The sequence below is a fragment of the Electrona antarctica genome (assembly GCF_951216825.1).
Source record: "Electrona antarctica genome assembly, chromosome: 8".
NCBI classification, from domain to species: Eukaryota; Metazoa; Chordata; class Actinopteri; order Myctophiformes; family Myctophidae; genus Electrona; species Electrona antarctica.
The window spans coordinates 23875203-23890285 of record NC_136789.1 but is presented as its reverse complement, the minus strand read 5'-3'; the positions used below and the strand labels follow the sequence as shown (position 1 = coordinate 23890285).

At 42.7% G+C, this 15083-nt stretch overlaps 1 protein-coding gene across 1 annotated transcript in view; it reads right to left on the bottom strand.

Moving 5' to 3' along the window:
• The window catches only part of pdlim4 (PDZ and LIM domain 4), a 56237-nt gene extending 50753 nt beyond the window's left edge, over positions 1-5484 (bottom strand). The window contains exon 1 of the mRNA XM_079508715.1: positions 5228-5484. Coding sequence (XP_079364841.1) covers positions 5228-5320 — 93 coding nt within the window. The 5' untranslated portion in view covers positions 5321-5484. The remainder of the gene's footprint in view (positions 1-5227) is intronic.
• Positions 5485-15083: the final 9599 nt, after the last annotated feature.

Sequence of the window (15083 nt, the reverse complement as noted above, 5' to 3'; positions counted from 1 at the left end):
AGGGACGTTCGGTTCAGCAGGAGCACACCCTTTCATAGAGATTTACAGTTGGAGGCCATCGATATTGTCCTTTTCTTTTTGCTGAGGTTTGCGTGATCTGCGCAAAAGGACAGTTAACCCATTTTGGGCGGGAACCCCTTTTGGTGTTTTAAACATTATGTTATAATTTAGCTATTGAAAAATAGCAGATCTACAAGCTCATAGCGCGCCACCGAGTGGCGCGCTACGAGCTTGTAGGTCTGCAATTTTTGAAAAATCGTGAAAATATTTATTTCAGAAAACTGGAGGATTTAGAAGATTTTTTTTTAAATTTTGAGGTCAGGCCTAAATGGGTCAAATGATAAGGGACAATATCGGTGGCACCCAACTGTATGTGCTCTTGTAAAGTCACCTTCAAACCACGTGTCCTGTTTTGAGGCAATGTGCATGTGAGTAGACTGGACGCCTGTAGAGTGGGTAGCATAAAGCAGTGCTGCTGGCTGTTGGCAAATTCATACATAATGTAAACGTTTCCCTTTACCACACTGCACTTTGGTTTATGGTTAGATATACAGCAAGTCACCTAAAGTTTAGAGACAGTAAGTGAGCAAGTGATGAGGGAGGGAACTCTAGATTGTAATTAATTCCAGCAATTCCAGACATAATTATAAGGATAACATAGACATACTGTATTAGATCATAGAACAACAAAGGGACCTTTGATATCAATTTAGGAGGATGTTGGATAAATTAAAAGGAGGGGGGGGGGGGAGACAGATATAATTTACATGACATGAAACGACATATGCAGATACTGCTGCACATAACTCTAGCTATTAACAGTAATCATCAAGAGAATACTATAATGTATGGCTAAGAAAAAAAAGGAGTTTATCTTCAAAGTCTCTCCCTCCCTCTCTGTCTATCTCTTGGCAGTATGCACAACTTTAGGTGTGTTGACTGCAGAGAGAAAAGGACCTATTTGAATTGATCCCACACTGATGTACTGTTAGTGGATGTTGCTATGCAAACCTGGTCTATTGATCACACGTTTATGTATACGGTTAGTGTATGTTGGTATGTAAATGTGGACTTTGTATATACAAACACAACCAAAGGCCACACATTGAGCACAGTGCAGGCCTCTAGGTCAGTTGCAGAGGACCGGTGCATACAATACAGCCTTCATACTGTACAGGGAAGATGACGTCCAACCAGTGGAACTCAACCAGAAAATGTGTACTATTTCTAGAAAAACTGAAAAAGTTTCCAAAACATTTTCTTCCAGAAACCTTTCCCTACTTCAACTAGACCTTGAAACAGGTTACCCCTGATACGTCTATACGACCTGAAGGTGCCAAAGGGGAAGTTGGACACCACTCCTGTACACACCCAGTTCAGTATTTACACAGCACCTCGTTGTGAATTCCTGTCAAGGAGAAGTCTCATTTACCAGTTGACAGGCCTGACCTCAGCACCCTGCTGCACTGCATGCATGGAGGCTCTGTTGGTGGACTCAGCACCCTGCGTCACTTTACTGTCTGCAGCTATTCTAAAACCCTTTTCATTAACAAGAGTCAAGAGGCCCCCCCAGGGGTACCCGCTGCCCTAGTGGTCCAGGCGCATGCCACAATATAGGCTCTGGCCTGACAGCACGCCGCGTGTTCGAGTCCCGTTCATGACGACCTTTGCTGCATATCTCTCCGTCTTTCCTGTCCATCTTTACTGTAACTACCAATAAAGGCACAAAAAGAGCCCCAGCTTGATATGCATTAACCCACAGACCCTCATTTGATACAATTCTTAACTCTGGGAGTTCAATCTACAAACCGTTCTCAACACTCTCAGAGTTTACAGTCCCCTGGGGGTCCCCGGGGCCTGCATTGAGAACAACTTATTAGTCCAATACTACAAATACTACAATACTACAAATATCACTGCGTAGAATAGATATTAGTCTGGAACTTCGATGTGGAAGGTGTATTTCCAAGGGGCGGATTCCAATGACAGCAGAAAAGTCTCACTTTGAATAGTGGGCCCTGATTGGTCACCCACAACTCTGGGGTGAGCGAAATATAATTAAAACTGTAGTACCAGACCAATCTCCCCAGGGAAGTTTTTCCCTGTGGCTGATTCGTGTGGTACGACTTAGAAGCTGTATTAGCCGACCCAGTGTCCCGCGTCACCTAAAGCATGGAGGCTGTGTTGACCGGCCTCAGCGCCCTGCGTCACCTACTGAATAGAGGTTGTGTTGGCATTCATTTAACAAGAGCTTAACCTACAGCTGCCAGTTTCAGCGCATCCACTCTAAATGCTTTGGCAATTACATCAGTGACCTTATCGCTCGCTCTCTTTCTCGCTCTCTCTCTGCCTCTATCACATGCAAACCCAGTCACACAAGCATGTGCATGCAACATATTACACACACACACACACACACACACACACACACGTTCACACACATGTTCACAGCCATTTAACAACATACCAACATACGGGGTCGGGGGACACCACATTAATCAACTCAAGTCCTTGGGCACTAATGGGCTAATGCTTGGTAAATTAGCACCTTTAGCAAAGAACCAGCTGCTGCTATCAGGACGTCTTGTCTTCTGGGATTCACAACTTTCACTGGCTCCCCTCCAACTGCAGGTGTTCCATATCATTAACAAACCACAGATGTAGTGGGAGGGGAGCGGGAGTGGGATAGACAGAAGAGTGGGGGAGGGAGACCTGTTGATCATGCTTTGCGCTCCGCTAGCCGTCATTCAGGTTTTTAATTTAATCGTCTATTCTGTTCTGTTCTGTTTTATCTCCTCTCCTCTCCTCTCCTCTCCTCTCCTCTCCTCTCCTCTCCTCTCCTCTCCTCTCCTCTCCTCTCCACATTAGGCTAACTCTGTCCATCCATCCACAAGTTGAACTGCCGCCCTAAGTTAACTGTACAGAATCAGCGAACACTGTGAGTACTCCTGCCCTATTATGGGCTGTTCTGGCTTGCACAAGGCTCACACGATATTTACTCACTCTCCCCGCGTTGAGCCGAGGAGATAAAGCACTATGGGGAGTTCACTCCCGTCCAAAGAGACATTTTGGATATTGTAACACATAAAATATCTGCCTCTCTGAAACACACGTGTGTGTATAATACACACACACACACACACACACACACACACACACACACACACACACACACACACACAGAGAGATCTATCTCGCCGTCTCCCCATTCAACATGGTGTATTTGTTGCCGTCTTGAGAGCATGTACAGCAAGAATGCAGTGAGAATGTGATGAATGGAGAAGACAGGGGATACTATATCAACAGCAGTGAATAACACCATGCCTCATCTGTAGAATGTAACCAGCCCCATGGGAGAAAGAAACCTATAGGTGGGATTCCATTCCCACTCTCTCTTACTGGGTGTCTGAGAATCAAGGTTCTAACTTCAGTTCATTCTATTGTTTCTACCAGTTTCTGCCTTCTTATAATGTGCATAATGTTCTACCTGGGCAATTTACTCACATTTCTTACACACCCACGCAAACAAAACATTTTTGTATTTGTCAGTCCATTACCAGGGTATAGTCAAAAACGCCCTGGTTTCGTTGTGACATGCAGACCATCCATGTGAACCTCGGTTTATGTAAGCTCCATTGAAATGCGACTGGCTGCGCTGCATAACCTGTAATTAATTTCCCTGGTGTGTGTGTGCCAGTACCAGTGATCATCAAAGGGCAACACAATGTTCACTATTTGAAGAATCTCTTCCCACAACAACTCATCTTTTAATAGTGCCAATCATGCAAGTATGCACTATATTCACTGATCAAACCTCCAGGGTGGAGGACATGCTGAGATCAAAGTAATGAGTTAATGCAAAAGGACACTTCAGCAGTGGTTGAAGTGTATATATATATACACTTCATATATATATATATATATATATATATATATATATATATATATATATATATATATATAGTTTTAAACATTATAGACTCCACTCCACACTGTGGCAGGCATGCAGGCTGAGGTCGTAAGGGGGGGAAAGTGTCCTTCCAGACACACTGTGACACACTAATCCCACTTTCCAAACTATTTTCAGTGAGTGGGCTCTTTACTGGCAAGTCTGGGCAGGTGACCTTTTGCCTCAGTTGCTTCAGTTAGCTCACCCACAATCGTCACCCTCACGCCATTAAACAATAAAGTGCACCTTTTGGTTGCTGCTTGCACTGGGTATGGGAAGCTGTGGTTAAAGGGCCGCTTCGGGGCCCGGGGCCCCGGCACTACAGCTGAGAGAACAACACCTGGAAGCCCTCAGCAGCACCAGCGAACCTCTGATGAAAAACAAATGTCAACGCCACCCTCCCCTCTCCTCTCCTCTCCACAGTCCCTACTGCCGCGGGACCCGGTGATGTTTACCCTGGTGGAGATTAACTATGGGCTACTGCCATTATCCACCACCGTTGGTGGACCTTGGCCCTCTCGGGAAACCCGTTAAACTGACTCTTTGACCCAGATTCTGAAGCGGAGAGGCAGGTTTTATGTGAGAGTTCTGTTTACATTTCGGCGAGATGCGCATGACATCAGTTTAAACACCACAACAGTTTCGGTTACTCCGTCCGTCGCGTGGTTTGCAATGAATGAAACAAAACATTTACATTCAATCAATTAAAAACTAAAACAAATAGCGGTGGGCATGTTAAAGTTCGCTTGGGTTGGTCTCAATTGAACCTGATATTGAGATATATTGACAGTTTCTGGCATCGACTCTGCTGACTAGACGGCGTAGCCTACCATCTGGCAGCGCAAGTGACGCACAATCCAATTCATTCACACACACCCGTTATAAAATGTGCTGTGTAAGAGAACAGCCATGATGGGGCCATCCCTTATTTTCTACTGACTGCATGGTGTACACATTTATTTAATTGTTGTGAAACTGCATGGTTAGGAAATAGTTGAGTCAATTAAACTGTTGTTAATCATCATGAGCGCACGAGTCGGTGCGCGGCGTGCGCCCACCCCCAACACGAATATTAAATATAGCCTATTAAATGGATTTAGTAAAGAAAATTATAAAGATCGTTGACTAATAATCATTAGCTTCATAATTTGATTAAAACCCCTGATACGACGATGATGACTATACAGTTTCGTTCGATTCAATGAATGGATCATCACAATACGTCACACACAAAACAAGCCATACAAAAATGGATAAAACTTATTTTTGTTTACCTACCCTTGAGATGGTTAACGGTGTGCTAAAATCACGCCCCCCCACCAGACGAAACCCCCAAGGTGAGGGTCCCTTAAGTGTCACTGTCTGGGACATGGCTGGTCGAGACAGACAGGCAGACTGCAGTCACAGCTAGGGGTAAAAAAAATAAAAAATAAAAATATGATCCGCGCTTGGAGAAGTTGATGTCTGGAATTCAGACGCAGAGTGAAATCCCAGGTCCTCCGCCTATAGCTGCTAGGCAACACTCTTCCAGTCAAGAAAACTTTTCCTCCACACTTGATTCAAGTTTAAATAATGAAGCCGCCCCTGACGTGGGATGAGGGGGCTAGCCTGTGTGTGTGTGTATGAATTGAAAGCCGGCCGGCCCGCCTTGCAATGGGAGGGACCTGGGACTCGACCAGACGGTGTGAGTTGCTATGGAGACGGCGGAGGCTTTTTTTCCCCTTCCTCCCCTTTCCTTTTCTCCCTGAATTAACAATGACAGAAACTCACTTGTAGCCGGGTTGTTTCGCGTGAATGACAGTAAACGTTTTTCTTCTTGCTTCCAACCTGAGGGAAGCGTGACTAACTGCTCCCACAAACCAGTCTGTTGTTATCCTGCATATAGGACTAGGCCTACTGTGACCTGTCACTTGAAACAAAACCTTATCTAGACTCTCTCTCTGTTACTCTGTAGTAGGTCTAACAGTAGGATATTGCGACACATTTAGCCCACAAAACAAACACATTCAGTAAAATCCAGTTTTAATCCTAGGATTGACACAGCGCTGTGTTAATCTTGTATTTAATCCTGCATTTGACATATTTTAAATGCTCTGGATTATTCTCTTACTTGTTTTCGTATTAACAAATGGACCTGTAAGGATCCATATATTTGTTTACATTTGTAAATTGAGAGAATGTAACCAAATGGACCCAAATGTAGGCCCTCTCAGAGTTACAAATGGATACATGTTAACATTATTTTTTATTACGCAACCTAGCCAGTGATGTAAATAGGTTTTCAATGTAATGAGTCCCGGGATGCAGGGATGGTCTTTTAGATGGGTCCCATGGACATTTAGTCCCACTTCAACGATGTTAGGAGTCATATTTTGCAATTTTTTTTAAAAACAACCTTATCTTGTTTTTCTTTGTGTGCATTCTTTGTGTGACATATTTAGCCCACAAAATAGCCAAGTTCAGGTAATCGCCGTGTAACCTAGTGCTTTAAAGTAAGCCTCTCAACTTCTCAAACAATAGAAAGCGTTGTGTTGTGATGTGATGTGATGTGGACTCCACAGCCACTGACAAAAGAGGACCTCTCCCATTTGTCAGCAGATATTGTAGTATATCCTGCCTGCCCCACTTCTCGCTTCTTCTCATTTCCAGATCCAATTTATAATAGTGAATGAGTCACCGAACAAGAGAATCATTTTTCTTCTCCGGAGGGGATGAGCTCATAGAGGCATTCCTGACTCTCCCATGTTTCAGACAACTGCAGGCATGTGGGGCAGGCAGGCTCCGTCAGATCGTGACTCAAAAAGAGGAATACATCACGGCTGTCAAATCAAAGGCCTTCCGAACATCAGTAGGCATAATCCAGACTGAGCACATCATCCGCGATAATATTTTTGTGGTCTTGTCAAAACTTTTACTAATGAGCCACATTATGGCTGTGGCAACAGATATCTGGTTGCGAAATGAATTGAGCCACACTGTCATCATGTCATGATGCAAGAAGTATAAGTATAGGGTAATGCGAAGTGCATATACCTGCAGGTCCTCAATGTGGTGTTATGTACATATGTATGTACGTCCAATGAAAACTGAATGCTACTATCCAGTCAGAGTTGTGGCTTGAAACAGATATTATTTATATTCATTGACGGATACGTTCTCTGGCCTGCACCCAGTTTAAAGGAGGGGAGACCTTTGTTAATCCTGCAGGGGACATTCTAGTTTTAGCTTCACCCAGCTGATTGCTGCACTTGGTAAATGCGCCTTTATCCAAGGCGCTTTACATAGATTGTGCATTACATTCACCCATTCACACACACATTCATACACCGATGGCAGCGGAAACCATGCAAGGCACCAACCAGCACATTGGGAGCAATTAAGGGTTCAGTGTCTTGCTCAAGGACACTTCGACACTAACTCTGGGGGAGCCCAGGTTCGAACTGGCAACCTTGCGGTTGCCATCCGGCCACTCTACCCCTGAGCCAACCTCACGTGTCTTTCTCAGGGACACTTGGACACTTTGGCGGGCTGGGAGATGAACTAGTGAATCATGATCTACTGATTACTAGACGCAGACGAGCTCTCTGCCTGAAGCAGAGAAACTTTAGGTGTACATTGAAGACTCATGCTCTTTAAGGGCATGACTTCATTCTCTATCAACATTCTGGTCATACGTACACTCTTACATTATTTATTGTGATTTTCTTCTCCTCCTCCCCTGTCTGTTGTGGTTTCTGTATCCTATACTTAATGTCAAATTCTCCACAAAGAAAACTTCAATAGGGGTGATGCAACCTGTTAGTACCATCAATGATGCTCCTTGTGATGCTCCCACAAGACCCACATACCGGTAGACATGCAAGCCGTCAGACTCAATGATGCCTTTCATGTCTGCTCTCTCTGCCTATATGGTAATTGAATCCTGTCTCTCCGCACTCTCCAATCTAAATCCCCCCCCCCCTCCCCCAAAAAAAACAATCCTGTCCTCAATCAGTAAATTACCATTTCAGCTATCTGCTGTGGTGATTGCTTTTCAAGCAGTGGCACCTTGTACATCAGATGAATGTACATCAGATGAAGAATGTACATCAACTGAAGAAAACACTAACGCTCTCCAGACTGCATCAAAGATTTATTGGGTACACACAAAACAACCTGACATTTCGGATACGCATCTTCCTCAGAGCCTGTCCCCAGTAAATCTCAAATGTAGACTGCAGAGGGCCTCTCTGTTCTTTTCCCTTGGATGGTCATACTTTGAAATGGCCTTGGTAGTGACTGAACCCCCCCCCCCCCTTAAGTCCACACAAGGTTTGAACAACGTTCAACCTGGCATCCATATTGTGCGCATTTCATTATTGTCAGCTCAGTGTGGTTAGAGTGTCCGCACTGAGAATGGGAAGTCAGGAGTTCAATCCCTGGCCAAGTCATACCAAAGACTATAAAATTGGTACCCAATGCCTCCCTGCTTGGCACTCAGCATCAAGGATTGGATTGGGGGTAAGTCCTCTGTGACATACTAGCATACAGGGGGTTGTGCTTGTACATCAAGCTGCCTCATCACGCCAAGGGAAGTGACCTATGAGCCACATGACATGGCTCAGGAACCATTGGTTCCCAAGGCTACTTACTTATTGTCAAACATAAGAAAATTGTGAAAATACCAGATCTATGTATAAGCTCACGTCGCATAGTGATGCATTGTGAGCTTGTATTTTGGCTTTGTTCACTATTGCCGTATGACAAAGTAAGAAGGACTTAAGTGGTAAAATGTGCTCAGGTTGTATCCGGGCGGGGGCCGGCAGGAAGCCTACAGAGCCAGGTGAGATGAGTGGTGTTGTAATCCTGTGCTGTCTGTCTGACTCTGTCTGGAATATCTCCTACTGTCTGTCGGGACGATGATGTCACTCGTTCTGAGCCAAGATGTTGCAAAACCGTGAGTACTCAGTCCAAATTCTTAATCAACAAGAGTACACACAGCAAAATCGTTAGTGTTAGGGCCGATTCATACTCCTATTTTACCGCTGTTTCGGCGCTGTAGTGCCGAAATGATTTTTGGCTCATCAGAAATTTTCAGTAGCACCGAAGAGCCGACTTTAGGACGGTACCCGCCCCCCCGAACCTCAAATGACGTCACATTGTAGGCTCTACAGCGCCGAACCGACTTTTATTCGGCTCTAAAATAGGAGTATGAATCGGCCCTTAGTTTTCAGTATAAGATCAAATAAGATCGGGAAATATAGGTGGCATATAGCAGGAACAGTGCTGAAAGTGGAATTAAAACAGGAGAGGTACTCAGGTAAGAGTAGAACCAAGAAACAAACCAAGAGAAGAATAAAGATTAAAAAAATCACACCCGTGTGAAGTGAGGGGCGCTATATATACATAATTTATGACGTAATTGTCAGAAAAAACAAACATGGACAAAACAAACATTAAACTCTGTCCATGTCAATGGCGTTTTTAATGTTTGTTTAAGGAAAAACAAACATTAAACCTGTATATAGGAGGGGCTAGCGCCCCTCAAAAATAATAGGGATTCACACTTCTTTATGACTGTTGGTAGTAATGTAAACCCTTGTTCGTGCCAAATCTCTCCCTCTGATGTTGTGATTGTGGACTTTATTAGTGTGTGTATCGTGTAGACCAGGCCCATTACAAGTTGCTGTACTCTGTCCTCCACCATAGCAAAATGAACAGGGGTTAAATCAGTTCTAGATGTAAGGACAAGCAGTAGCCTTTGTGGTGCTATGGTACCGAGGTGCATGCAAAGTCAAAGTAACATTGGATGAGTGCTCCTACAAGAGTCCTCAATGTATTCTTACTGACCAGTGAGGAGATCCTGTACAATCCTTTGTGTAGCCGGCTGGAGTTGAGCCTTTGGAACCCCAGTCTCCCACTCGCCAGCCCGACGCACAACACATCCTATCGTGCCAATAGGGCTGAGCCAGCCTGGCAGGGCACACAAACTGATTATACTGTAGATGTTCATAAACGTCAGCTTTCTGCACCTGGCAGTTATGATTCGTCATTCTTGTTTGTCATGTTTTCGAACTCCCCTTGGTTGATTGTAATCACTGGGAAGTATGTGTCTCTGATGTCTTGGTATAGTCAGTGATAGGTGGTTAGGAAGTCTAGCTCAGTTTCCACTTCATTTTGTGCACAGTGGGTGTCTTCTCTGGGGAGCGAGGACTGCTGTGCCTTTTTCGACTTGATTGCAAGACTGTGCTCACTGAGTCTACTCTGTACCTAGTCAAGGTTTCTCACAACAATTATTCTTAACAGGCGTCTGTTACGGTTCTGAAGTGTACATATAGTCCATGTGCAAGTGTGCCAGTCAAACAGGATAACCTTTAAGGATCATGAAGCTCAATGAACAGATAAATTGCATGCACTTTCAATTTAAATCAGATAACACCAAAAATGTAATTACAGGCTTTTATGGGATAGCAATGCACCACTCCTTTTGACCAAAAAACACACATTTTCCCTTTTACTTTTCCAAATGCCATCTGTAGGTCACAAACATGTTGCACATGCCCTTGGTTAAGATTGGAATCACTGCTGCTAATCCAAGTGAGGCTTGGTGGTACACCGAAGGCCAGCGTATTGACAGTGGTGGGAAAAGTACTCAAATGTTTTGCTTAAGTAAAAGTATCAATACGGCATTGTAGAAATACTCTGTTACAAGTAAAAGTCCAAAATTCAAAATACAAGTACAAAAGTGTTGGCATCAAAATGTACTTAAAGTATGAAAAATAAAAGTAGTCATTATGCAGAATGTCCCGTTTCAGGTTTTCAAATGTTTAAACATCTTTTGAAAATAGCAGATCTACTTAAGCTCACAATGAGTCGCATCGCATTGTGAGCTTGTAGATCTGCTATTTTCAAATGGCCGAAATGTATATAGGGCTGAAGTGGTTAATGTATGTTTTGTAATAATAATAATCTAAATCTACAAAGGCCTAACTAAAGTTTTCAAATAAATGTAGTGAAGTATTTGCCTCTGAGATGCAGTGGAGTAGAAATAAAAGTACTGGAAATTGGAAATACCCAAATCAAGTACGAATACCTCAACATTTTTTACTTAGTACTGTACTGTACTTAAGTAAATGTACTTAGTTACTTTCCGCAACTGTGTATTGACTGCAGATGTAGCTCCCAATGGTTACATTTTTGTTGCATAAAACGATTACAAGCTTGTCGTTGGCTCGGTTTTGTACTATAGCTCACATACTTATTGAGTCAATTTATGTTCCTCTGTGTGTTGAAAATGGTTAGGTCTCCAGAATGACACACATTGGAAACAATGGTGCCACTAACAGTCCCATTTTGCCTGGAGCGCCCCATGGGGAAGCCAATACTTTTATGGAAATCATGCCGCTTAATTCATGTGGCTGAAATATTGCTGAGCAGAAAATGAAAAACAGATGAACACGTAGAGTAAGATAACCACAGGCCCAAAGGCATCTCCTAAGAATGTTACAGTATAATATTCTCATCAGCTGAAAGGACAGAGCAACCTGACCTGGTGAATATCAATTATTGGTACATAATGTAACAGGACATGTTTTCCTTAGATAATCTGTATATAACAGCGGTTGTCCTGAGCACTTCCAGCGTGTGTGTGTGTGTGTGTGTGTGTGTGTGTGTGTGTGTGTGTGTGTGTGTGTGTGTGTGTGTGTGTGTGTGTGTGTGTGTGTGTGTGTGTGTGTGTGTGTGTGTGTGTGTGTGTGTGTGTGTGTGAAGTTGTGTAACAGTATGAATGTGAACTGAAGTAGCTTGCTACTGAAAAAGATGCAGGTCCTGCAAACCATGCCTAGATGAATAACGTTTCATAAAAAAAGAAATGGAGCAAATATCTAATGCTGATCAAATGTTAAAATGTGAGGTCAGGCCTTACTAAAGATGGGTTGTGTTTTTATCAACCTACTGTTTGTGTTTCTAATAGATATCCTTTACAGCATGTTATGTATCTTTAATGCGGCTTCTTCGCCTTCTTTGTAGTGTTTTAATATTTATATTATAACACTGTGTTTTCATTAATGCCTGAATAATAAACAGGCTCAGCACAGGGCTATGGGGTTAGGGTTATGAATATTGCATACAGTCAGACAATAGTAAAGGATGCACAAGGCCAGTAATACACAAGTGTAGCTTTTAGTTCTTTAAACAAGCAAGTGACTTAAGTTAGAACACATATGTCTGTTTACTGTACAGCACAAGCCTGGGAGCTCACAAGCAATCAATTACATACACACACACACACACACACACACACACACACACACACACACACACACACACACACACACACACACACACACACACACACACACACACACACACACACACACACACACACACACACACACAATCTTGTCCTGCTGAACACTTACGGCTACATTTATACATTTATCTCCTGGATCTTTTCAACAAATGCCACTTGTAAAGTACTTTCTGAACGTGGTTCGACCTCTGAGTCGAACAACATTTTCTCCAGACCAGTTGGAAGAAGCCTCCCTCCTGGAGCAGTCAGAGGTGCAATTCTTCAGCCGTAGTTGTTGAGTGGAGAGAGATTTGGAGACTCACGTCTTCCACCTTGATTTTTACTGCTCCCCTATTGCAATATTGGTTTGGATTTCATTTAATATTGGCAGTATAAATGATAAAAGGCAGTATGGTATTAGTAAAGCAAGCCTTATAATTCTTGCTCATTGTCAGATCCTGTCAAGGGGCCCGGCATTCTTGGCAGCTCCTGTGGTTGTAGCTGTAGAAGGTCTTGTTCTAGTTCTACTGACCAGCTCAATGGTGCTTCTGAAGGCATGCTTCAGCATGTCACCTCCTCATGTGCACAGATGCTCTGTGTTAGCATACTGGCCAGCCAGTGACCATTTGTTATAGCCATAGATTGCCAAGATTCCATCGCTGGGGCCGTAGCACACAGATTAATCATACTTGAATTTCTACGTTGGGGCTAAGATGCAACCCCATGGCCGTGCTCTCAGCTACTTTCACTGCACGATGTAAAATGTAAGAACTAGTAATGAAAACAAAAACGTCAGAAAGCAGTGAGCGATCCCTTATTCTGCTCACAACGCTCATCCTGATTGGCCAGGCCACAGAGCTGGTTTTATTGTGTGATTGGTCACCTCACCGTGACCACCCGTACTATGATGAGCATTGAGCACCAGACTGTTCTCGTCTGAAGAGTGTGTGTGTGTGTGTGTGTGTGTGTGTGTGTGTGTGTGTGTGTGTGTGTGTGTGTGTGTGTGTGTGTGTGTGCGTGTGCGTGCATGTGCGTGTGTGTGTGTAAAAGCACAGTGCGCTCATATTAGTCACATAGCCAATAGCGGTGGCTCTCAGACACAAAGTAAGGAGAGTTGCACAAGTTCATCTATGCACAGTAACTGTTAGTCACCTGGAGAGCAGACATATCACACTCGCCCTGAAACCTTTTCATCATACCTATGTTGGAAACAAAAAGCAAAAAGGCAAAGGCTTTGAAGAGTATAATTCATTTTACATATTAAACAAACGTATAATTACACAAGAATGGGAAGGAAAATACCATGGAAAGTTGGAAAGTTTAGTTTAACCTTTAACAGAGGAAAAAATATTTTATGAGCTGTGTTTGATCCACATTGAACTCAGTCATTCAGTATTCAGGGCAATTGGCTTGTCAAGTTGTCAGAGGCCAGAACAGTGTGAGGCTCAGAGGCCAGAACAGTGTGAGGCTCAGAGGCCAGAACAGTGTGAGGCTCATGCAATCTCTTATCTTGCTCTCCTCCTTACTGATGGTGGATACTGGCATACTGAACACAAGACAACAAGCAAATGCAGGAAAATTCAATAAGGAGACATCAAGTTTAAAGCAATAACTGTTTAGGCTATTGTGATACACATTTACAGTACAGATACATACGTTTTGGTGATTAGATTCCATTAAAGTGTGTCATCTTCGCAGGATGGTAGGCGCTATGATAATGGAGGTGAGTCTCTAGACTAAACTTCTTTGCCTTTTTTTACTATTTTGCAAAATATTTTTGAATAGTGAAAATGGCCAGTCTACAAGCTCACAATGTGTCAATGTAGATTGGCTAGTTGAACTATTCAAAAATGTTTAGGGATAAAGGGTTTAGTGGTGACGAAAATGGAGCCCATAGACCTTTAACATGGTAGAGAAATGGTATGTCTGGAGGTGGATTTTGTGTGAAGGACACAGTAGGTCCAGAAGCAATGATATTAGATCAATGTGAAATGAGAGGGGTCGAGTCTGATTGGTTTGGATAACTATTGCTAATTGCTGTTAATAAAATCATTGTTGATATACTTCTCTAGGTGATATGCATTTTATTTTGTAGTAGTGTTCTTGTCTTCCTGTCTACCCTGGTTTGCTATTGATACTTGCTTTGTCTCTCCACCCTGTTTATTTGTTAAAACTAGTCAACTGTGATCACCAGTGTCCACTTCTGTGTCTATTTAAACTCGGTGTAGTCAGTTCTTTGTCATGTAATCATTCTAGGTCATGTTGAGTACTTATGTGTGTTTCTAGAGAACCTTAATTTGTTGACTGCATGCCAAGTTTTGGTGAACCTTTGTAAATTGTTTGATTGCCACGTTTGGGATAACCTTTGTTAATAAATCCCTTGAGTTGATCTGTTCAACACTCATATAGAGTTCAATGTTCATGCACATGTATTCATTCAACACTCATAGAGTTCAATGTTCATGCACATGTATTCATTCAGAGACCTATTGCAGATATTCAGTGCCAGGATCTAATTATCCTATTTTGTTTTTGTTTTTACTTTTACTCTTCTTGTGTTTCAAACGTGTTTATATTGCTGCAGTGATAGCTGAATTTAACTTTGGGGATCAGTAAACTATTCTCTTATCTCTTCTCTTACTGTCATTATATGCATCATCATAAATTATGAATTATGATTATGCATATAATCTGAATGAGAGGCTTTCTTTGGCAATATGGGAAAGTGGTAACAGAAATGACCGGTAACACAGAATGAAAGAGAATGAAAACATAATTGAATTGAATTGAATTGAATTGAATTGAATTGAATTGAATTGAATTGAATTGAATTGAATGATTGACATGAAAACAGATTTTCCTAAT